The sequence below is a fragment of the Muntiacus reevesi genome, chromosome 2 (assembly GCF_963930625.1).
Source record: "Muntiacus reevesi chromosome 2, mMunRee1.1, whole genome shotgun sequence".
Classification (NCBI taxonomy): Eukaryota; Metazoa; Chordata; class Mammalia; order Artiodactyla; family Cervidae; genus Muntiacus; species Muntiacus reevesi.
In genome coordinates, this window is record NC_089250.1 from 221,878,712 (window position 1) to 221,903,496 (window position 24,785).

The 24,785-nt window shown below is 51.5% G+C and overlaps 1 protein-coding gene across 1 annotated transcript in view; it reads left to right on the plus strand.

Moving 5' to 3' along the window:
- Positions 1-24,785, plus strand: part of PLCG2 (phospholipase C gamma 2) — a 154,284-nt gene that overhangs the window by 45,438 nt on the left and 84,061 nt on the right. The window contains exons 3-5 of the mRNA XM_065925092.1: positions 19,023-19,166; positions 21,064-21,157; positions 21,911-21,958. Coding sequence (XP_065781164.1) covers positions 19,023-19,166; positions 21,064-21,157; positions 21,911-21,958 — 286 coding nt within the window. The remainder of the gene's footprint in view (positions 1-19,022; positions 19,167-21,063; positions 21,158-21,910; positions 21,959-24,785) is intronic.

A 24,785-nucleotide genomic window follows, 5' to 3' on the forward strand; every position in this document is an offset into this window, starting at 1 on the left:
GATCTCTAGTTGTGTTATGTGGGATCTGGTTCCCTGACTAGGGATCAAATCCTGGCCCCCCGCATTGGCAATGTGGAGTCTTAGCCACTGGGGAAATCCCGAGATTTTCTTGTTAAATGTCAAAGGGCTATAAATCCCTCTGTCAGTTCTCCCAGAAATAACCATTTCGTGATGGTATGTACCCTTTTATGTCTTAAAATTTCTATACTCTGGGGTAACTGGTATCACAGGCACCTGTGACAATTGACTTGTGTCTTTTAAATAAGTCATTACCATTTGTATAAATTTTCCAACTTTTACAGCCTTTTCCCTGCTCAGCGTTTCTTGAAACTAAGCTTCTTTGAGGCTGTGTTTTTGTTCACTTATGGCTGTGCAGGTCTTCGTTGCTGCCTGTGGGTTCTCTGTAGCTGTGGTGAGCGGGGGCCGCTCTGGTGCAGCTCCGGCTTCTCACTGTAGGGTCTTTTGGTATGGAGCTCGGGCTCTGTAGTTGGGCATGTGGGCTCAGTTGCCCCATGGAATGTTGGCTTTTCCTGGAACGGGGACTGAGCCCATGTGCCTTGCGTTGGCAGGCGACCCCTAACCACTGGACCACCGGGGAAGTCCTGGAATTTTTTTTTTTTTCTATTTACGGAGGAGTTGCAAAGATACACCGAGTTCCCTTGTGCCTTTCTCCCAGGCTGCTGCCACCTTCTGTTGTGTGATGAATTTGCCCAAACCAAGAAACTAACATCGGTGAATGACTATTAACTAAATTCCAGACTTTATTTCCACAAATGTTCTTATTCTGTTGCAGGATCCATCTGGAGCAGCCCATTGCATTGAGTTGTTTTGATTTATCCATGTTGCTATGTATAGGTCTGTTTTTTTAATTGATGGAGAGGGATCTGTTGATGATGAGAGCCCTTTTGCTCGTATTTCCAGGGTTGAACTCAGACGTTGATTCTGTTTCCCTTCTGCAGTTGTGAGTCGCACTGCCCTCAGCACAGGTGGGGGTTCTTGTGGGTGGATGGACACTGGGAGGTGGATTCGCCAGGTGGGAGGGAGACTGTTTGTAGTGTGATTGCTGGTTGCCAGGTCACTCTCCAGAGTCCTTGTTCTGCCTCTTGGCTGAGTTCCCTCTTTGGTGCCAGGCACTGAATGCTGTGGATGCAGAAATGAGGGAGACATCTTTTTAATAGATGTCCATTAAATCATGGCAAGGCCACCCAGTGTGGGTCGCAGCTGACCCCAGAGGACCCTAGAAGAGCTGGGTGGACGGTGGAGAGGGCTGAGAAAGGTGTTGGGATGGGGCTCCAGGCAGGTGGGCTGACCAACTGGACCGAGGCGGGGCTGGTGCGATCAGACTGTCTAGGCAGAGGAGGGGAGGTGAGCAGGCACGGGGGGCCATGGGGCTCCGGGGGCGCATGCCATGCGTCCATAGCGCCCTCCTGATCCTCATGCCAGGAGCTGGGTGGAGTGCAGGACAAAATGCACCCAGCTCCCCCTTGGTTCCTTTGTACTTGCTGTTTGCTTTTTTTTAAATTTAAACTTGTATTTTATATTGGAGTGTAGCCAATTTACAATGCTGTGATAGTGTCAGGTGAGTAGCAAAGGGAACTCAGCCGTGCATCCATTCTCCCCCAAACTCCCTCCCATCCAGGCTGCCACGTAGCATTGAGCAGAGTTCCCTGTGCTACACGGTGGGCCTTGTTGGTGTCCCATTTTAAATACAGCAGTGTGTACATGTCCATCCCCCGAACTCCCTAATGATCCCATCCCCCCATCCTCCCCCTGCCGTTTGATCTAGACGTCTGCGTGGCTCTGGCCTCACTTCCTTCGGGCCGCAGCCTAGAGGGCATCTCCTTGGAGCTTCTCCGCTGCCCATCACCCACCAGGCCTCACCCTGTGCTTCTGTGCTCAGTCGGGCCCGACTCTTGGCGACCCCAGGGACGGTAGCCCCCCAGGCTCCTCTGTCCGTGGGATTCTCCAGGCAGGAGTCCCGGGTGGAAAAGGTTGCTGTGCCCTCCTCCAGGGGACCTTCCCGACCCAGGGATCAAACCCACGTCTCTTGCATCTCCTGCATTGGTAGGCGGGTTCTTTACCGCCACGCCATCTGAGAAGCCCCGGGCCTCACTCTGTTTTGGTTTAATTCTTGTAGCCCTTGTCACTGGCAGGCATACTGTTGTTGTTGTTCAGTCGTTCAGTCGTGTCCAACTCTGAAATCCCATGGACGGTAGCACTCTAGGCTTCCCTGTCCTCCACCATCTCCTGGAGTTTGGTCAGACTCATGTCCATTGATCTGTTGATGCCATCCTGGATGGCAGATATAATACATGTGGATTTATCGGTCAGCCTCCTTAGAGTGTCCTTCCTTGAGGGCAGGGATTTGGTCTTTCTGGCTCTCCAGCCCCCACCCCGGACCCCAGGGTGCCGGGCCCTGGACCCTCGGCACCTCTGCCAACGGGACGAGTGGCTGGGTGTTCCCCTCGCTGGGCTGACCTGAGATGACAGCAGTGAGCATTTAGCACTGGTCAGATGCAGCTGTGTTGTGAGCTGTCTTCTCCTTCAATCCCCCCATCCCCTCCGTGAGCCCGGCCCAAGTTATGGTGTCTCTTCTCTGCAGAGGGGGTGGGAGCTTGCGGGGCTGTGGGTGGTGTGACTGTGGGGCAGGGGGACTTGGCCATCCGCTGACCCGAGCTCCGGCTGGGAGCCCGGGCTGACTCCCTGGCAGATGCTGCAAAGAGGAGGCAGGCTGCGGGTTTCCGCTCTGGGCTGTGAAGGCAGACAACTGCTCGTAGTCCTGGGCGGGACATGGGATCCTTGTGCTGGGAAGACACGGGTGGACCTGCCTGGCCTGGAGTGCTGGTGGGACCCTCTGGCCCCCATCCTGCCTTCTCCGAAGGGGAAGGAAGACTCTCACCTTCTAGCTCTTTGTAACAGGAACTGCCACCTCCCACCCCCCAGCCTTGGTTTGCAAAACTCTGAGCCTGGTGGGGAAATGAAGGGCTGGCTCGCTAACCACAGTAAAAACTCATTTGCAAAGGCAAAGCAGGGGCCGCAGGGCCCTTCTCTGCCCTGGCAGAAGGGACCCACATCTGTAGGCAGCTGTCTTGCTGGGGCGGCTCATGCCCCACTATGGGGCCTGAGAGCCTTGAGATAGCTAACGGACTGTGGGCTTTCTCATCTTTCAGCCTCAGTCTTCCCCTCCGTTAAACGGGAGTAATCATGATAATATGGTGGTGGTCCGATGGCTGCTCAGAGGAGGAGATGCACACAGCACCTGACACCCTGTTCCTCATGGGGGGCTCTTAGCATCATTCCTGGGGTGCTAACAGACAGCGGGCACCGCTCTTCCAGCCTGTGCTCCAGGCGGTAGCTGCTTTTTAGGAATAATTCTCAGGTGGAGCAACCAGGGGGGAAAAGGATATTTCCTGATGCATGCTTCCCTTTTCCTGTTTGAGCAGACCTGGCCAATTTAGTCAAGCTCCCATGGGGCAGTCTGACATTGATTCAATGGAGGGCGTTGTGAGGGTCAGACCTCGTGCCTGCAAAGCTGAACAAGGAGGCCAAGCTGGGCCTCCCGCCTTAGGACCAGCAGGGGAGCCCACGGGTGCCCAGTGAGCACCCCCACATTCCCCGCCCGGAGGTTCAGCGTCCCCACCAGTAACTCTCTGGAGGTTCCCAGGGGGCCTAGCTCTCCCGAGGCCGGGGCCAGGTCAAGGCCGTAGCAGTAAAGCAGAGCAGCGAGTCATTACCGAAAGTGTGGTGAGAACCAGGAAAGGGGAAGTTGAGAAGAGGAAGGGAAGGCCTCCCAGAGGAGGGGGGCATCGACTCGGGGCCCAGCCAGATGAACGCTGTTTCCTGTTCCCCGGCTGAATTCACTCTCCGGGGCCCCGGGTCGGCTCCAGAAAGAGCCAGGCCTTCCCTTGCAGGTGCCCACGTCCCTCGGGGCCCTTCCCTTTGACCGTGGCTCCGTCGGTCAGGTCCCTAGGCACCTGAGCCCCTTTTCTCGCCAACATGGCCCAGGCCCTGCTGGAGGCTGGGAGAGTGTTCTGCTGACGACCCCTGGCCTGTCCTGATCAACAGCAGGGTGAAAAGGGGTTCCTCTGCCATCTCTTCCGGGGACTGAGCTTGGCATTGGGAGCCCTGAATGCTTCTGGCATCTCTCTCCAAAGCCCGCCAAGACTTGCCTTCAAAGAGGCCCCTTGAGTCAGTATCTGTCCTGTTCACCCCAAAGGTTTTCCTGAAGACCATCATGGGAGCAGCCTGCCCCCCGAAACAGAAGTGGGGAGAGGAGAGAGGCAGGCTTCCCTGGGTGGCGGACTCTCTCTGTGTGACACCTCCATGTCACCGCCCTGCTGCCTTTGGCGTCACGGTCTGGCCGGCCAGGTGGCCGTGAGGGGCTGACCTCACCTTCTCGAGTTGAGTCTGGAAGATGGGGGGTTGTTCCCGAGGTTGGTGGAGGATTAAGGAGCCAGTGAGCTCAGCTCTGGCAGCTAATAAATATTCCGTAAGAAGGGTCCTGTCTCTTAACTGTCCAGCTCAGGTGTTTTGACCTTGGATCTTGACCTTGGCAGGGCTCCCCCTTCCTGCTGGTGGAATTGGGGAGCCTGCCTGGGTGGTGCTGGAGTTGGACTGGCAGGGCTTGGACCTGGGTCACCCAACCTGCCAGAGTCTGCTTCCTCCTCTGCAAACGGATGCTGATAACAGTGGCCACTCACCCCTCAGGGCTGCAGGAGGCACCTCTGAGGGGACGGATGCCGAGTCTTATCCTTGGCTGGTGTTTGGTGGACGGTGACCTGTCAGAGTTGCTGCTGTCTGTGTGTAGGGGTTTTGGAGCCAGGATCCGAGCAAGGGTGTTTCTGAGATGAAGGACCCCGAGGGACACAACTGAGCCGAGGAGATCTGAGCAGGCAGGGGTCTTCCCAGAAGAGGAGCTGGCCTTCCCTGAGGAGTGGTTAAGAGCAGGGAGCCGGACTGCCAGGGTTCAAGTCCTGGCTGCACCAGGGTGGTGGTGACCTCATTTGCTGCCGTTCGGTTGCTCAGTCGTGTCTGATTCTGTGTGATCCCGTGGACTGTAGCCCACCAGGCTCCTCTGTCCATGGGATTCTCCAGGCAAGAATACTGGAGTGGGTTGCCATGCCCTCCTACGGGGGATCTTCCCAACCCAGGGATCAAACCTGCTTGGCAAGTGGGTTCTTTACCACTGGGCCACCTGGGAAGCCTGGTGGTAGCCTTAGAAAGTCATGAATCTCTGCCTTAGTTTCCCCATCTTTGGAACACAGATGACGATCTCTGGTCTCACGTGCATGTCAGAGTCTCTGGTGTGGTGCCTGGCCAGCCGTACTTGGCGTTTCTGTGAATGTGGCTTTCCTGTCCTTTTGTGCCTGTTGGATTTCCACAGAAGCCAAGAGGTCCCTGGTAGAAAGATGAGGGCCAGCATTTTCCATCGGAGGATTCAACATCAATCCACCTTGAGAATTTTCTCTACACACAGTGGTCAAAGTAGAGATAGTTGTGTATTCTCAGAACCTTTCTTTTCCTGTTTAAAAAAAAAAATGATAAGAAAAGAACCGTCTGACACAAAGGATGAGCATGTGTTTATGTGTCATGCTGCCTGCCTGAGCCCCTGGACAGAAGAGCCTGAAGGGCTACAGCCCACGGGGTCGCAAAGGGTCGGACATGACAGAGCAACTGAGCATGCATGCTGGTTGAACTGAAGTCAGGGAGGGGTGATGGGATGAGAGGCTGTTGTCACAGGGAGTTCACGCTGAGTGCTCGGTGCTGAGTGCTCGGGCTCCTCCCGGACGTTCATTGAAATTGTGTTCTTGGCAGCCGTCCTCGGCCTTTGCAGAATGAGCGGGCCCCCAGGCTGGGCCCCGTCACGGGCCCCCTGCAGGCCACTTCCTCTGGGTTTGTGACTGGTTATCAGGCAGCCCCATGTGCGTCTATTTGTGGTCCAGCTAGAAATAGTATGGATCCTGGTGGAGGGAGGAGCAGTCCACAGGGGGGTGTAAGGGATGCTGTCCCCAACGCCCCCACCGGGAGCCTGACTCAGGCCCTGGGGACGGGAGCCGGTGCTGGAAACACCATTCCCTCCAAAGCTCTTTTCTGGTCTTTCTGAGCACATCGAGGAGAACATCTGTGTGGTACTAGGACGGTTGGTTTGTTTCTTTCTTAATACTCTGTATTTTTAACTGAAAATTTTGTTGAGGTCTTCGAAGGATCGTCTGTATGTGGACTGTGCTCAGTTCTCCCCAGTACTAATAACATCTTGCAAAGTTGTAATGTGACATCACAGCTAGTTCGCTGGCCCCGATCAGTCCTCAGCCTGTCTTACTCAGATGTCCCTGGTTTCCCTTTTATTTTTAACATTTACTTATTTGGCTGTGCTGGGTCTTAGTTGTGACATGTGGGATCTAGTTCTCGGACCAGGGATCAAACCCGGGCCCCCTGCATCGGGAGCACAGAGTCTTAGCCACAGGACCACCAGAGAAGTCCCCCAGTTTTCCTTATGCTCTGTGTGCATTCATGTGTTAATTCTGTGCAGTTTTATCCCATGGAGAGATTTCTGCGTCCCCCACCACAGTCAAGATCCTGAAGTTCATTACCATCAGCATCCTTCTTAATAACCACACCCACCTCCATTTCTAAAATTTTGACACATCTCACTTTGAAAGGTGTAAGTTTTCTTCAGTAAGCTATAACTTAGCTATGGGAAGAAACGCAAGCAAGGTGAGCATGAGCTCAGATTTACACGTGTCCAGCTCTGGCCACTGTCCCCGGGAAGTGACCGCTGTATGCTTCTGTGTCCTTCTGTGAGCTTGAGTGCGGTGAACTTGGCCTCACGCCCTCTAATAACTGCTCTGTCCTCTTGTAACTCAGAAGCACCCAAGGGTTTGCTTTGGCATCAACTGTTTGTAGGCTGAATTTTAATAATATTGTCCCATTTCTACTGACTGCGTCATTTCACAATACCTATGATATACAAGGGCTTCCCAGGTGGCTCAGTGGTAGAGAATCTGCCTGCCAATACAGGAGACTTGGATTTAATCCCTGGGTCTGGAAGATCCCCTGGAGAAGGAAATGGCAACCTACTCCAGCACTCTTGCCTGGAAACTCCCATGGACAGAGGAGCCTGGTAGGCTACAGTCCATGGGGTCACAGAGAGTCGGACACAACTGAGCGACTTCACTGAGACATAAACTCAGAATACTCAGATAAAAAGGCAAGTTGATTTAAAGATAAATATTAGACAAACGGTACCAGCACCATGCCACATGGCAGACTTTACTGAGCTGATAATCAGATGGCATTTGAGAAATAGTGTCAGAAACACACAGGGTTCCAAAAAACTCCAGACCCCAATTGGTCAGTCCAATGAGGGCCTTCTATGCAATTTTGATTCACAGTACTGGGTTTTATTTAGGATTCTTTTTGATGTGGACCACTTTTAAAGTCCTCATTGACTTTGTTACAATATTGCTTTTGTTGTTTGATGTGGCTTTTTTGGCCATGTGGGATCTTTGCTTCCTGGCCAGGGATGAATCCCCACTCCCTGCATTGGAAGGCAAATATTTAACCACTGGACCACCAAGGAAGCCCCAGTACTGGGTTTAAAGCAAAACAAATTAAAATTTTATTAGGCCACGCACGCATAAAGGGGTGAGTCCTTTCTTTTAATGCCTTAATGATTTTTGTTGTATCTGCATACCACCTGTTTTCTATACCTAATACATATTTTAAAATCAACTTTTTTAAACTTAAATTTGTATGGAGGGAACTTTGAGCTCACAGTTTAGAGGCTGCTAGATGTGTTTCAATATGAATTGGGAAAATACACATCACAATTAAGACATAGAAAGAATGTAGGTCCTGTTAAAATCATCTCCCACGTCAGACTCGTGGGATCATTCTCGTTTTGTTTTCAGCAGGAGGGAGGAAACATCAAATTTAAGTGACTCTAAAACAATGAATACTTAAAGAACTGTGTTTGATGTTTTGGCTGGCCACTTCATAAGGGTTCTCTTTCTGTCATCTTCTCCTGAGTTCGAACACGATTAAGAACTGAGACCCAGGTCACTCATCGCGGGCTATGAGAAGATTTGCTCTGTGTTTGAGCTTCCCCGAGAGTCTGGTTTAGCACTGCTCTCTGACCCCTGACCTGCTCACCCTGGGCACGGTTGGATGCCCACTCCAAGCCACAGGGAGTGGGGCCGGGTGTGTGGTTCCTGGGGGGTAGGTTGGACCAGAGCTGGATAAGCAGCCTGAGCTGGGCAAGCCAGGTTCCTTAACCCAGACTCTCCTGTCGGGGAGCGTTCCCTCCTCTCTGGGGGAGAGGGAGTCCCTGAGGGTAAGAGAAGGCTGGTCAGTTTCTCCAGGATCACTTCAAACTCTTAAACACCCCTAAATTGGCTCTTCAAACATTCCTGCATCGATGCAGAGCCTTCCAGGAACAGCTCAATGTTTGTCGTTTTTCTGGAAAAGTCTCTGCGTGGAAGCAGGAGACGGATGTCCTCAGCTCAGTGTCAGCACAGTCTCATCCATTTCATGTTGCTTTCCTCAACAAGGAAGATGAGAGCAGCCCCCCTCACTCCCCATCTCTAGCCTTTAAAATAATTTTTTGAATATTTATTTATCTGGCTGTGATGGGTCTTAGTTGTAGCACGTGGACTCTAGTTCCTCGACCAGGGATTGAACCTGGGCTCCCTGACGTTGGGAGTGCAGAGTCTTAGCCACTGGACTGTACCAGGGAAGATCCTAAAATAATCTCTAATATCAAAAGCTCCACCTTTTTGACATTTTACCAAGTTCTTTCAGGCATATCTACCTATGGGATGGATGTTATTTCCCCATTGCACCTATGAGAAAGTAGACGTCAAGTCAGAATAAAGGAACTTGTCCCCGGGTGCATAGCTGGGGATGACAGTGTGCAACTTGAAGCCGTGTCTCCTCGGTTTTTGTGGAGTTGGACTGTTCCTGTGCCCCCACGTGCACCTCCTGTAACTGTGCGTTCCGTGGTGCATCTCAGTTATTTATCAAAGTAACCCCATGCCCTTTGGCTTTTTAAAGCAGGGTCCTTCACTGAGACAAAGCGAAACCACCAGCGGTGGTGAAGGTGTTGCTGAGAGATGCCGTGGAAGAGCGTTCATCCCGACAGCTCAGCTAACCCCGACTCTGAGACCTCCCAGGGGCCACCACAGTGTTCACTGACTGCCGTTTCATCTCATTTGCAGAGCAGCTCAGGGAGGGTGCTGCTCTTAGCACTGTGCGTGCAGCTGAAGGGAGAAGGGAAGTGACTCGCCCAGGCTCCCAGCTGTCGTTGGGGAGCAGAGCTGGGCTTGGAACCGGTTTCTCTGCAGTGCAGACTCCTCCCAGGGCTTCCCCCTTAACCCCCACACAGGATAACTGCACCCTGCAGAACCCAGCCGGGATGCTCACAGTCTCGAGTAGCCTTCCTTCCCCTTGCTGGGCCGAAGCCCCTGTGTATACTTGATCTTGTTGCTTTGCGATGTTTAGCTTGGTGGGAGGTTTACGTGCAAATCTGCTCAGGGTCTGTCCCCACTTCCAGCCTCAGAGATTCCGGGGACGGGGACTGTGCCTGTCAGCTCCTTCCCTGGCACTCAGCAGACTGCTTGCTCCCCACCTGGTTGGTTGAATGACTGAAAGATGGAAAGGGGGACGGTGGGCATGTGCAGGGAGGTGCCCGAGCCTGGTCTGTCTCCTTTCCCCTCGGTTATACCTGGAGCTTCCCTGAAGGTGTTTTGTTAAGCTCGTTGGCAGGTGGTGCCACCTGAGGTTGGGTGAGGAGATGGGGAGGAGGCCAGGCGAGCGCAGGAGGAGGTGCCAGGCGTGGGGGGCAGTCTGAGAGCGGCCCAGAGTCAAGAGTGAGAGGAGGAAGGAAACAGGAGCCGAGAAACAGGGTCATGGGGAACCGACACGGGGCACAGAAACCCCAAGTGCGCGCCTGCAGGTGATGGGTGAGTAGTGGTGGCTGGACTTGGGGAGACCCGGGGTGATGCCGGGAAGGGGGCTGTGCAGACCTCGCCTCTGTGGCTGTGTCATCTCGCTTCTTCAAGCCGGAAGCGCGGCTGCGGAGCCTGACCACATGAGCCCCGCCGGCCCAGGCCCCGGCCCTGGCAGCCCACTCGGTAGTCGAGTCTGTGCTCTGCCTGAGCCCTTGGCCAAAACTCCCGCCCACACAGGTCAAGGTCCCCCGGCCGCCGCCCATCACCCTTCCCATGAGTCACCCCTACTGTCAGCAACTTGGTGGGAACCTCTTTCTTTTTGAACCTCTTCTCACACTTTTACACACACATGCACACACATCCTTAGCTGAGCCTCATGCATCCCTGAAGACGCAGTGGAGAGCGTCTTTCTTGGGATAGTGTGTTATGTCCTATTACATGAATACAAGTGGTGGTGCATCACCAACAGCTTGGAAAAAACCCAACCCATTTCCACAGTATTGCTTAACACCCTTAAGCACCTAGGACCAGCCCATCAAATATTTCTGCAAGAATATAGATCATTGACAGCGACAAACAGCTAATGATTTGATGCTTTGATGGTGTTATTACCTGTGTATATGATGCCGTGCAGTATTGGTCCTGAATTTTGATTTTTTGTTTCAGTCGTATAACTACTTTGTAGCTTAATAGAAATGACAGTGAAATCACCTGTTAGAAATACTAAAGAGAGTATCTAAATTGCACTCTGGTTGGTAGTTGGCTTGCCAGAAGTAAACACTGAGATGGACTAGGGTGGCAGGACACTAGGTTTGCTGCATGACGATTTGTACCACCGACGGCACTGGACACGTTCCTCTCCAAGGCAGACTGATACGCAGTGATATTTCCACAGGTGCCTGCTCGTGACCTTCCTATAGCAGCTGTGTGTGGTCCAGGTGGTGAATTTCAGGTGAAAAATGGTAACTTGTTGTTGTTCAGTCTCTAAGTCATTCTTAAGTCTTTGCGACCCCACGGACTGCAGCACGCTTCCCTGTCCTTCACCATCTCCTGGAGTTTGCTCAAACGCATGTCCATTGAGACGGTGATGCCATCCATCCATCTCATTGTCTGTCGCCCCCTTCTTCTCTTACCCTCAGTCTTTCCCAGCATCTGAGTCTTAGAGTAGATACTCATATGTGAACATTTGAATAGCAATAGGCACCTGTACACAGTATGTGCATGCCCATGTGTATACATACATGAGGATCCACACACAAGTCTCCCACACCTGGGAGACCCTTGGGAACATGTGGGTTTGCATCCCCAGCACTGGGGTTTTATTCCCAGGGGCAGGTCGGTCAGAAAGGCGCTTTGGGGTTAACCTAGCTGAGTGTAGCCAGCATCACCCACCTAAGTCTTGCACCCCTAAGTCAGTGGGACAACCCTTCAATAAGGAGGGTGCCCCGCTGCCCTGTGTGATGTAAGATCAAGTGCTGGGCATGTCAGCAAAAATGCCCAAAGGGCTCCTGCAACCTCTTCAGTCAGTTCAGTTCAGTCGCTCAGTCGTGTCTGACTCTTTGTGACCCCATGGACCTTAGCACGCCAGGCCTCCCTGTCCATCACCAGTTCACGGAGTTTACTCAAGCTCATGTCCATTGAGTCGGTGGTGCCATCCAACCATCTCATCCTATCTCGTCCCCTTCTTCTTCTGCCTTCAATCTTTCCCAGCATCAGGGTCTTTTTAGATGAGTCAGTTCATCGCAGGTGGCCAAAGTATTGGAGTTTCAGCTTCAGCATCAGTCCTTCCAATGAATATTCAGGACTGAGTTCCTTTAGGATGGACTGGTTGGATCTCCTTGCAGTCCAAGGGACTCTCAAGAGTCTTCTCCAACACCACAGTTCAAAAGCATCAATTCTTTGGCGCTCAGTTTTCTTTGTAGTCCAACTCTCACATCCATTCTTGACTACTGGAAAAACCATAGCCTTGATGAGATGGACCTTTGTTGGCAGAGTAATGTCTCTGCTTTTTAATATGCTGTCTAGGTTGGTTATAACTTTCCTTCCAAGGAGTAAGCGTCTCCTAATTTCATGGCTGCAGTCACCATCTGCAGTGATTTTGGAGCCCAGAAAAATAAAGTCTGACACTGTTTCTACTGTTTCCCCATCTTATTTTCCATAAAGTGATGGGACCAGATGCCATGATCTTAGCTTTCTGAATGTTGAGTTTTAAGCCAACTTTTTCACTCTCCTCTTTCACTTTCATCAAGAGGCTCTTTAGTTCTTTGCTTTCTGCCATAAGGGTGGTGTCATCTACATATCTGAGGTTATTGATATTTCTCCTGGCAATCTTGATTCCAGCTTGTGCTTCATCCAGCCCAGCATTTCTCATGATGTATTCTGCATATAAGTTAAATAAGCAGGGTGACAAATATACAGCCTTGACATACTCCTTTCTCTATTTGGAACCAGTCTGTTGTTCCATGTCCAGTTCTAACTGTTGCTTCCTGACCTGCATACAGATTTCTCAGGAGGCAGGTCAGGTGGTCTGGTATTTCTTTCTCTTTAAGAATCAGCCTCTGCAGATTACCAATAGAAAGCCACTCCCACTGGTCAGGGATTTCCTTCCTGCGGCTCCTGGTATTCAAGGGGTGGCCAGACAGTGGGCACCCCTGTGTCTCTGGAGGCGGCCCCTGCTCGCCCAGAATGTCTGGAAGTAGTGGTGACTCTTTGGAAGGACTTGGTGGTGGTTCGCGGAGTCTCAGCCACAAGCCCACGCAAACAGGTGACTGTCCACCTACGTATGAGCCACTGCTGCTCCGGGTGGGCGGCTGGTCAGCCTTGTGGTGTGTAGGGGGCATGTCACCATCACACCTGCGGCCCTGAGGGTGTAAACAATAGAGGACCAGTTTCCACTCCTACCAGAAACCCAAGATAACTGAAAACAGGTGTTCAAACAGAAACCTGCTTGAGAATGTTCAGAACTGTAGTATTTACAATAGCCCAAACGTGGAAACAACCCTAATACCCTACAGCGGATAAATGGTTAGATCAGATTCATATGATGGAATGTCATTCATTCATAAAAACGACACGTGTGGCAACACAGAAGGACCACGGAGATGTCCTGCCAAGTGAATGGAAGAGCCAGGCCCAGAAGGAAGACCATGTATCCTGTGATTCCGTTTATATGAAACATCCAGAACGGGCAACTGTGTGTAGACTGAAAGTGGATGAGTGGTTTCCAGGAGCTGGTGGGGCTGAGCGGGAATGTGGAGACGGAAGGGTACGGGCTGCTTGTCATGGAGATGAGAACGTTCTAGCATTGACTCCGGTGGCTGCACGAGTCTGAGAATCTGCTAGAAGCCATTGAAGTGTTTGCTCCAAGTGGATGGCATGGGCACTGTAGCTATGGCATAGGAACTATATTCCTTTAAAAAACTTGTTTCTGTTTGTGCTGGGTCTTCCTTGCCATGAGCGGGCCCCCCTCCCATGTGGTGCACGGGCTTCTCCGTGTGCGGGCTTCTCTGGCTGCGCGCGGGCTCTGGGTATGCGGTCTTCAGTAGCTGCAGCACACGGGCTCAGTGGTTCCGGCGCTCGGTCCTAGTTGCCCTGAGGCGTGGGGAACCTTCCCAGACCAGGGATCCAACCCCTGTGCCCTGCGTTGGCAGGATTCTTAACCGCCCCACCACCCAGGAAGTCCTGAACTATATCTTAATAAAGCTGTTATTTTTGAAGAGATTGAGCGAGAGAGTGCACTGCTTTCTGTAGTTTCAGGACACCTTCAGGGCTCCAGAAAGTATAGTAGTAACCTCTCGTCCTGTCTCCACTCAGCAGCTCCACTTGGGGGAGCCCAGAGACGCTGTTCTTGTCAATAACTGGGGCCTGTCCACATCCCCCAGTGTTCTGCCTGAACTGGGGACGCTGCAACTTTGATGCCGTCTGATCCCCGAGTTCCGCGAGGGTAGCACAGAACTACAGGGCTTCCCAGGCGGCTCAGTGGTAAAGAATCTACAGGGGACTTAGAAGAGTCAGGGTCAGTCCCTGGGTCGGGAAGATCCCCTGGAGAAGGAAATGGCAACTCGCTCCAGCATTCTTGCCTGGAGAATTCCACGGACAGAGGAGCCTGGCGGGCTACAGTCCATGGGGTTTCGAGGAATCGGACATGATTTAGTGGCTGGGCACACACAGCACAGAAACTACCGGATTGAAAAGCTGATACAGCAGAGGGTGCTGTGGGCTGACCCTCATGCTAGATGGTCACTGCTGCACGTTGAAGGCACTTTGCTGTGAACGCTGCAGCCCTCTCCCCAAGGCCTGGAAGGGGGGTAGGGCCTCCAGAAGCAGTCCTTGACCAGTAACAGGTGGAAGTTGGGGGATAAATACCCCAGCTCCCTCCCTCCTCCGTGGGGCAGCCTTTAAGGGGCTCCTAATCCCCGTGGGGTCAGCCCTCAGTGCCCCTGGGATACCAGTTTGATAACATAGCAACTGTCTTGCTTCCCCGTGCTTCTGCTAGTGTTTCCTGGCATCCACTCCTGGGTGAACTGCATGTGCTCAAATCACGGTCTCAGAATCTGCTTCTGGGGGAAGCCAAGCCAAGCCACCTGGGAAGCCTTCTCATTCATTGCACGGCAGTCTGAGTCTCTCCTCCAAGTCAGGCTCTGACGCAGGCAGCTGTGAGGCTCCAGGTGTGCGCAGGACGGACACGACCCTTGTCCTGCTGGGGCTTGGAGGAGAGAGTGGATGGGCAGTGAACAGATGCACCTGAATTGCAGGTGGTGCTGGTGAGGAGCTTTCCAGGGAACCAACCAATGACTTGGGCAAAGCACTGGCAGCGTGCTTGGCATTATGGTGTGTGCTCTGTGTGAGTTGTATGTGATTATCATTGGTTGGGTTTGTTTTCTCACGGTTGAAATCAGTGTGTCTGTAAGACCGTTGGGGGCCAGGACTGTGTACAGTTAGGGGATTGTCTGGCTGACAAGGTGTGATGGATCAATACTCTACCTTCGTGGATAGAAAGACTTGATATGTCAGTTCTATGCAACCGAGTGTAGTCAACACAGTCTCCATCAGTATCCTAGCAGGTTCTTCTGTAGATATTGACAGTCTGATCCTCAAGTTCACATAGAGAGGCAAGACACCTGGGACAGCCAATGCAGTGTTGAAGGAGAAAGTCAGGGGGGGTTGCAGCCTCACTCTGAGACTTACAGTAAAGTCACAGTTATCAGGACAGTCAGGGAAACAACATATCCACGGGACAGAAGAGAGAGACCAGAAATACACTCACACCAATAGTCAGCTGACTTTTGATAATGGAAGGGAGGCTCTAGTGGAGAAAGCATGGTCTTACTGGAAGTATGATGAATAGGCCAGGACTTATCTGGGCAAAGAAAGAGGGGAGCGGTCAGGGTGACGTCATGGAGGTGTCCAGTCCTGCCGATGAGGGTGGACACCTGCAGCCCTCTCCCGGGACAGGGCTGGCCTCCAAAGGGTGCTTGCTTGCACTGAAGTGAGGGGCGGTGGTGTAGGGGTCATCGGGGCTGTTTGTGTCGTCAGAGTAAAGCTGCTGTAGTTCATTCTTTTCCCATTTCCTGTTTTCTCTGTCTTTTAAAAACACGTTTATCTGTCTGGGTCTCAGTTGCGGCACGTGGGCTCTTTGCCGCAGCCCCGTAAACTCCGTAGTTGTGGTGCGCGAGCTCTGGAGGGCCCGGGCTTAGTTGCTCCGTGATGTGTGGGATCTTCGTTCCCGGAACAGGGATCGAACCAGTGCCCTCTGCATTGGAAGGCTGATTCTTAACCACTGGACCGCCAGGGAAGTCCTGTCCCCTTCCCCTTTTAACAGTCATATGTTTATTATAATTTTGCTGTAAGGAAAAAAGTTCACAGTAGGCCAATTCAGAAATTCCCTCTTAGCAATATTTTATGGGGAAAGAGAATGGTTAGATAATCATTGCTAGACTAACTAGGGGGGAAAAAAGAGTATTTACTTAAAGTTGCTAGACTCTTGACTGGCTGGGTGAGTAAGTGGCTTCTGAGAACAGACCTTAATACCTTAGATGTTCCCAGATAACTGCTGAAGCAGGTAGATAGCACTGCTGATCTGACCTCTCAGAAGGCGGTGAGCCTGAGCACACACAAAGGCTCCTTGTGTCTTGTTGTTGGGTTTTGAGGAATGAGGATAAGAAGAAAAGATAAGATTCCCCGGTTTCAGGGTTGGATGAAGGGTGGGATTATACCTCCCTACCCCGCAAGGTTTAGAGACCCCCCAGTAATAGGGCCATTCATAATTGCTAAGTCTCTCAAAAACTTTTTTTTGGTTTGAAACAAGTATAGATTCAGATAATACGAAGTTTCTGTGTGCCTTTCATCTAATTTCCTCCCATGATAACATTTTTCATAACCATAGTTATCAAACCCAGGAAATTGACGCTGGTAAAATGTTATTAAACTGCAGACCATAATTAGTTTTTTTAAATTTATTTTTTATTGAAGTATAATTGAGTTACACTGTTATGTCAGTTACACTGTACAGCAGAGTGACTCATTTACACACATATATACATTCTTTTTCATTATGACTTATCACAGGATACTCTGCAGTTGGACCTTGTAGTTTATTCATTCTGTATATACCAGTTTGCATCTGCTAATCCCAAGCTCCCAGTGCCACTCCCTCTCTCACCCGCCTCCATTGGCAACCCAGTCTGTCCTCTTATGTCCCTGATTCTGTTTCTGGCTCATAGATAGGTTCGCTTGTGTCATATTTTTGATTGCACAAATTTGTGATGTGTGTGTGCCCCGTCGCTCAGTCGTGTCAGACTCTTTGCAACCCTCCTGGACTGTAGCCCACCAGGCTCCTCTGTCCATGGGATTTCCCAGGCAAGAATCCTGGACTGGGTTGCCATTTCCTCCTTGAGGGGACCTTCCCAGCCCAGGGATCAAACTGTGCAGTGTCTGCTGCGTAGATGGTGGATTCTTTACCACCAAGTTACCGAGAAAGCCCATGTAAGTGATACCATGAAGTGTTTATCTTTCTCTCTGTGATTTACTCCCCTTACTGTGGTAATCTCGGGTTGCATCCAAGTTGCTGCAAATGGTATAATTTCGTTCTATTTTATGGCTGAGTGGTCAGGCCATAGTGACTTTTCATCATTTTTTTTTTATGTGGACTCAGTTTTGGTTTGTTTTTGTTTCAGTGAATAGTTTTAAGGAATTTTATCACATGTATAGACTTGTGTAACCACCACCACACACAGAGTGCAGAACAAACGCTGTTTATTTAAAGTTGTTTCACTTTACTTCAGGACTCTTGTCCCCCAAACTGTTTCCAGTCTGGCTAGATCCATGGTGAGACAGTGGAAGCCTTTAGTTCATTCCACCCGCTTCCTCCCCTAATTTAAGTGTCTCCCCTCTTCTGCCTCCTGTGTGCGGTGGTGGCTACATGAGTCTGTACATGTGATAAAATTCCCTAAAACTCTACACCGAAACAAAAGAAACCAAAATTGAGTCCATATAAAAAATGATGAAAATTTATGATGGCCTGACAACTCAACCATAAAAAAAGAACGAAATGATACCATTTCAGGTAGGCTGGTGGTGGAGAATCTGCCTACCAATGCAGGAGATGCAAGAGATTCAGGTTCGATCCCTGGGTTGGGATGATCCCCTGGAGGAGGAAATGGCAACCCACTTTAGTGTTCTCACGTGGAGAATCCCATGGACAGAGGAGCCTGGTGGACTATAGTCCATGGGGTCGCAAAGAGTCGGACATGACTGAGCACGCATATACCTCATTCTGCGGTTACGTGTGAACAGCTGTGAACCTTTCCTGCTGCTTCAACTCTGACTCTGAGATGCCCTGGTTCATGTGGGTCTGTTTGCTTCTTGGACTCCAGGTCAAAGCTGAGGTCTCCTTCCTACCCTCTCATATCCAGGAATACCTCTCTTTCCTGTTTTTCTGTTCAGTGCAATACTGGAGGTGTATGTCTCAGGATTCTCACGGTTGCATGCGACAGAAATTTCCCACTCACCAAAGCAAAAAAGAGAATCGATTAGGTCACATAGATAGCGTGTTCAAATGCAGAAGAGGCTTCAAGCCCAAACGGACCCAGGAGTTCGATAGTGCGTTGGGACTGAGTCATTTTGCTTTCCACGTGCCCAGCAGCGTGGACCCTGCCACCCCTCAACTCATGTTTTGTCAGCCTGCAGCAGCAGCAGCAGGAGAAAGGTGATGAGTGGATTTGGCCAAGTAAGTCCCAGGAGGATGCTGGCGGGCCCAGCTTAGGCCGTGTGCTACTCTCTGAATCCTGACCAAGAGGTGGGATGCCTTGGTAATTTCTGGGACCCTGGGCCCCTCCTTGGGGGAGGGAAGTGGAGCACCTTCATCTCAGGCGTGGGAAGTGGTTCCATCCCAGGAAAAGGTGCTTTTCTGACAGAAGAAAAGGAGGAAACGATGGAAGGACTTGTCTCTTTGTGACACTCCTTAGTTCACTGGACATCCTGAGATTGGGGGGGGGGGGGTGTCCATCTTGCAACAAATGGCCATCCTGTGAGGGGAAGGGCTCACCTTTGAGTCAGGGGCCGTCCTGACCTTTGCCCAGGAGAAAGTCAGAGTCCTGTGGCCGGGGTTCTGGGGAGGATGAATTTCCTCTTTTTCTGTCATCTAGGGCTTCCCCGGTGACTCAGACGGTAAAGAATCTGCCTGCAGTGTGGGAGACCTGGGTTCAATCCCTGGGATGGGGAGATCCTCTGGAGAAGGGAATGGCAACCCACTCCAGTATTCTTGCCTGGAGAATCCCATGGACGGAGGAGCTTGGCGGGCTACACTACAGTCCGTAGGGTCGTGACGAGTCAGACACGATGAGTGACTCGCAGCATGGCTGTACAAAGCTCTCCCAGCCCTGAGCGCCTGAGAACCGCACGCGTTTTATTATTTGCACACACAGCTGTGGACGGGCAGGGCCTGGGGCTGGTCGAGCTTGTCTTCACCCTGCGCAGTGAAGAGCTGGGCGGGGTGTCTGGGGTGCCGGCACGTGGCGGCCGCCTCAGAGGGAGTGACGTCCGGCTTCTGACCGGCTGCTGTTACTTTTCCTTCAGTGGACATCATGGAGATAAAGGAGATCCGGCCAGGGAAGAACTCCAAGGATTTCGAGCGCGCGAAAGCGGTCCGCCAGAAGGACGAGTGCTGCTTCACCATCCTCTACGGCACCCAGTTTGTGCTCAGCACGCTCAGCCTGGCAGGTGGGTGCCCGCCGTGTGCGCGTCCCTCCCTGGGCCTGGCTTTCCTCCCGAGAGAGAGTTCTCCAGCGGGATGCTCAGCCCGCCCCACTGCTGATGCGTGTTTGCATCACGGTTCTGAATCCTGATCCTGCCCCTTTGTAGCTGTGTGGCTTTGAATAAGTGACTCTGCCTCTCTGAGCTACAGTTTACTCAGTTGTAAACCAGGACCCAGTTCGTCCTCATGCTGACCTCCTGGGGATGTTGAAAGGATTATGTTAAGGGCCTGTTTGGCTCATGCTGTGCTGAGAGCCAAAGGCAGGTTACATTTTTTTGTCTAGTCGAGTGTGGCCTGCACCATTTATTCAGCTTAACTGATCTAAAGGCACGATCCTGAAATCTTCTATCTCATACATGTATACACGCATACACACAGTACACACTCATAGACACAATCCGGAGGTGTGACGTCTGGTCATCCTTGTGAATCCACCAGAAAGTCAGAGAGGCCTTTGAGTGGGAGAGGAGCTGAAAAAGCTCAGGCACTTGGCTCAGGGATGGAAGCTTATAGCTACCTTCAGGTCTAACCCCAGAATTTCTTGACTTAGAACTTGATATAAAATCATGGTGGACAAGAGAGAGATTAAGTAGCATTAAAAATAAACCAAAGTGGGGGGAAACTGTGGAAGCTGAGTAGCATTAGGGACTTTTAATTTCAGGTCCAATGACTCTCACTGGTTTAATTTCTCATTCATGCTTTCCTCAGGCATCTTTTGAGCATATGCTCAGTTCGGGTTGTACTAGATGTCGCTGGGGCTGTAATGAGACTTAGACCCAGTTACCACTTTTAAGGAGCTCATGGTCTACTTGGGGAGACAGACGTGTGGACAGGAACTTAGAGTCCTCTCTGAAAAGAGCCATAGTCTAAACGTAATACAGTGTGCTGGAGGAATACATGGTGCCTAATTCCCTGGGAGGCTTTGCCGGGGAGGTGACTTTTTTTAAACTGGGTTTTGAGGCATCAGTAGGAGTTGTGAGGAACGAGGGAGGATGGTCCAGGGAGAGAGCATTGCATGTGCCAGGCTTGGAGGAGGGAAATGGTAAGCCGCATGGGGGAAGTGATGGGTGAATGTCTGATGGAGGGGGTGTGCCAGGAGGCGGGGGCGGGACAGGAAAGAGGGGCCCGTGACCCTGAACCTTCTGAGCTTTGTTCACTTAGCCCGGCTGCAGGCTGAGGCCTGGTTGCTGTTCTTGGTAGGGAGGCCGTGAAAGCCCAAGCAAGATGTGGAGCCCAGGATGCCAGCTTGCTGGCTGGATCCCGGCTTCTTCCCTTCACCCTTCCTAGCCACACCTTTCTCTTCATCCACCTGGGAAGAATGAGAGCAGAGACCTCGGCATGCTCTGTCCAGGCGAACAAAGCCCGTGGTGGTGTGAAAAGATGTATAATAGCAGGACCACGTGTTTGCATTGCCAGCTTCATTTTATGATGAGGAAATGAGGCACAGAGAGGTTAAGTAACCAGCTGAACATCACACAGCCCTGAAGCACTACAGTGGGACTTGGGGATGATGCCAAGCTCTTCCCACCGCTTGTTGCTGCTTCCCTTCCAGGCATCAGCCTCGCCTACTTGGCGGCCCTCTCTCTGGGCTTGATGGGAAACAAGGGAGGTGCTGAGGGCTCTCAGGATCGTGGTCCAAGTTGTCCTGAGTTCTGCCTCTTGTTCGTTAGTATAGGACTAGGACTAAAGCTAAAGCTCTACTAACTTGTTACTCCTGCTGTAGGAGGCTCACCACGGGCAAAAAGCAGGTCCCAGAGACCAGCACAGGCTCCTCCCATCCCCGTGGTCTGTGTGGGGTGGGAGTGTCCAAGCAGAGATCTTCCCAGGGAGTAACACTGCATTTCTGGCCCCTCCGCTCTCCAGCCGACTCGAAGGAAGATGCTGCTAAGTGGCTATCTGGCTTGAAGATCCTACACCAGGAAGTGATGAGCGCGTCCACCCCCACCATCATCGAGAGGTAATGGCTTTGCCTATTTCTCCGTATTCGCTCACTCGGGCGTCTGTTCTGCTCCCTCTAGCCGGTATGGAGAAAGAAAGGAAGAGGAGACATTTCGTCTTAGAGGCTCCTGGAGTGCCCTGTATGCAGTAGGTGTTCAGTCGTGGCTGTGGACACTCCAGCATCTCCCAGAAGAGCCTCCCATCTCCCTGGGCCTTGTTCTGCCAGGGTGAGAAGGGCACCGGGATTGAGACAGAAACTCGTCCTGGTGTTGGGTCTGAGGGGAGGGCCCCAGGCTTATTTCTCAGAGGATTTAAGAAGAGATTAAGCTGACTGATTGAAGGACCTCTGGCTCGAGGTCTGGGGTTTTCCTCCTGGCTTGATGAGGGCCTTCTCAGGACAGTCCACCAAGACAGTGTCTTGGGTGTCCGGAGGGACTTGTGTATGAATTGCTGTCCATTCAGCGAACCGGAGCCCTCTGATCTTGACCGTTTCTCTTACCAGCTTTTTGGGAGATTAACAGAGAGCATCAGAGGGAACTGTCAGTTTAAAGAATCCAGACTCTGTGAGTCCACGGGGCTGCTTGGCTTGGCAGGGTGACATTTCACCCACACGGAGAAGCTGCTGCTTCCCAGGTCGCTGGTGTTTAGAAAGTGGAAAGACCTTCATTTTCATTTCCAGGCTCTGTGTCCCATTCTACAGAACTTCCTTGGACTTGTGAGTATAGATTTCTGATTTTCTGACTCTCTCTGTCTGTCTCATTTCTCTTCCCAGCTGGCTGAGAAAGCAGATTTATTCTGTGGACCAAACCAGGAGAAACAGGTAAGCTTCACTCGCATTTTTGTGGTTTCCTCCCGATCATTTTGGATCATCTCATTCTTTCTTGAAATATTCTGAAGGGGCTGGAGTGAGTTCTATGCTGTGGAAAGGTCCTTGTGAAGTCAGATTTGACTTAACAAGGCGGTGGACACAGTGCTCAATGGTGTGGGTCATGGTGATAAAAATTCTCCACCCATGTAGGGTCTCATTGCAGTGAAAAATGCCACTCCATCTGCGGGGAGGACTTCTCTGCTGTGTGAAGCACTTGGACCACGTCACTTAGGCCTTCGCGTTTGAGCGTCTTCTGTGTCCTGGGGAGAAACAGGATCCCCAAGGTGCCCCGCCCATCCTTTGTGGTGGAGATTGACCATCAGAAGTAAACCCAGTTCGGGGGCGATGCTTCTAAGAGCTGGGTGAACACGAGACAGGCGATGTGACAGCCTGTAATTAAGTGTCCCTGACTGGTTCACTTAATAGCACGTCTTGGAGTGGTTCCCTCTTGGCACATACAAGGCTCTGTGCCACACATTTTTGGAACAAATGTGATTTGTCCTTGGATAGATGTGGTGTCATTGCCATATTGATGGGAAACCAGTTCCTTCCCAATGAACATCAGGTTGTTTCTTTGTTATAAAGCTATGAAAACTTTTAGGTCTCCCTTTTAAAAAATATTATTATTTATTATTATTTGTTTGTTTGGCGGGACCAGGTCTCAGTTGACGTCTGCAGGATCTTCCATCTTCATTGAGTAGGTGGGATCTGTAGTTGTAGCATGCAAACTCTTAGTTACAGCATGTTGGATCTAATTCCCTGACCAGGGATCAAACCTGGGCTCCCTTCACTGGGACCGTGGAGTCTTAGCCACTGGACCACCAGAGAAATCCCTGGGTCTCCTTTTTGTAAATGTGTGTGACACAGATATGAACAGGATACATTCCTACAAGAGGAATTCCAGAAGCCAGGCGTCGTCAAATCTGACAGTTTGAGAGAGGTGATGGCAGTTTATATTTCTACTAGCGGTTCAGAGGAGTCCTCTTTTCCATATGTCACCAGACTTTGGCCTTCATTAACCTGATGGGTGAAAAGCAGCGGTGGATTTTTGGCTTAAATTTGCATTTCTTTATTTATGGGAGAGGTTGAACATCCTCTCATCAATTTTTTTGGGGGGAGTTATGATCCAGTTCCCATTAATAGTGTCATGATAAAAACCACCATTTATGGAGCACCTTGCATGCCAGGCGCTGTCCTCAGCACTTGACAATCACTGTATCACTTTAGCCTCACATCAGACCTCTTTCAGCATTTTTAAATATCTTTCCTTCCTTCCGTTCTCCATTAAGAGATGTCAACTTCATACACGAGGCAACAAGTAACCTCTGTCACGCTCTCCTCGTGTATTGCACAGCACGTGGGAGCTAATTCCCCGCCAGTGATTGAACCCACGCCCCCAACATTGAAAGTGCAGAGTTTTAACCACTGGACCACCAGGGAAGTCCCTACCCAGCTTGCCCCTGAAAGTCTTTCCATCTTCAAGGCATTTTGTTGTCAGGCCGGTGTCACCCATCACTTGTCAATTTCAGAGCCTCCGTGGTCCTCGCACGCATGCCCCGAGGGGTGATTTGCAAATGGTATAACCAGGAAGCGGTGGAGAGTTAACTGATGCTATTAGGTCAGCCAGCATCTCCCTGTCTCTTTCCATCTGCCTTTCCCTCCCTCCCTCTTCCTCCTCCCCCTCTCCAGCCAGCATCCTCTGTGGTCCCACACCCTGGGCTTGAGCCTGGTGTTCAGAGGCGAATCAAACGAGATCCCTGCACTGGGGGCCTTGGTACACACTGGGCTCGTTCAGCCTCAGGGCGGAGCCTCGCATGACCATTTCCCTTCTCTGGCTGCCCGGAGATTCACAGCTGAGGTTGGCACAGAGCGGACGGAGGGAACCCGCCAGGGCCCTGTCTCCATGAGGTGGGGTATATGGCATCATCGGTCTGGTTGCAGGGTCTGCTCTCCGTCTTATGTTGTCGAGAAATGGGAGCCTGGCTTTCTCTGCTCAGAACGATTCTTGCAATTCCTTCACTGAGAAGTGCTTTTCGGAACCTTCTGCAGAGAGCGAGTCTGTGTCCTTGACGCCTTGTTCGCTGTTCCCCATCCCTGCCCCCCAACATCCCTCCTTCCCTCCCGGTGGGCCGAGCCCTGCTGCTCTGTCAGCATGTGGAAAATCCCGCCTTTCACGTGGCTCTGTGAGGCCCTGAGAGAGCTCTTCTAAAGGAGCTTTGCCCAAGGTGCCCATGAAAGGGCTCTTGACTCCTGCCAGTTTCCCCTCCTTTCCTGTCGCCCATGAGACGTTTCCTGAAGGAGAACAAAGGCGCAGCAGGGGAGTCAAGCGTCCTCTGGGCAGGGAGGGCGGGCTTGGGCAGGGCCTGCTCCCAGGTTTTCCTTGGCCTGAACGTGTGTTTCACTTTTCAACCTTGGCGTCTGTCGAGAAGTGGCTTTGCGGCAGCCGCTGTTCTGAGCACTGTCTGGACTTAGTGAGTTGGGGAGAGGTTATGGAACGGATGCTGGCAGACTGAGCAACTAGGCATCCCTTGGGCCATTTTATGAGGATGCCGAGGCCACGAGCGATTGTCATTTGAACAGAGCACCCCAGCCAGTCAGCCGTGGCTTATTGATCACTAAGCTGCTAAAAGGCAGAAATCTCTTCCCGCCGTGACTTCCTGTGACTGGAAATTACTCATTCCTTGTGATGAACTATCCGTAACATGAAACTTACCTTTTTCAGGGTACATTTCTGTGCATTTATGTTGCCATGCTGCCTTCAATGTCTGTCTCCAGAGCT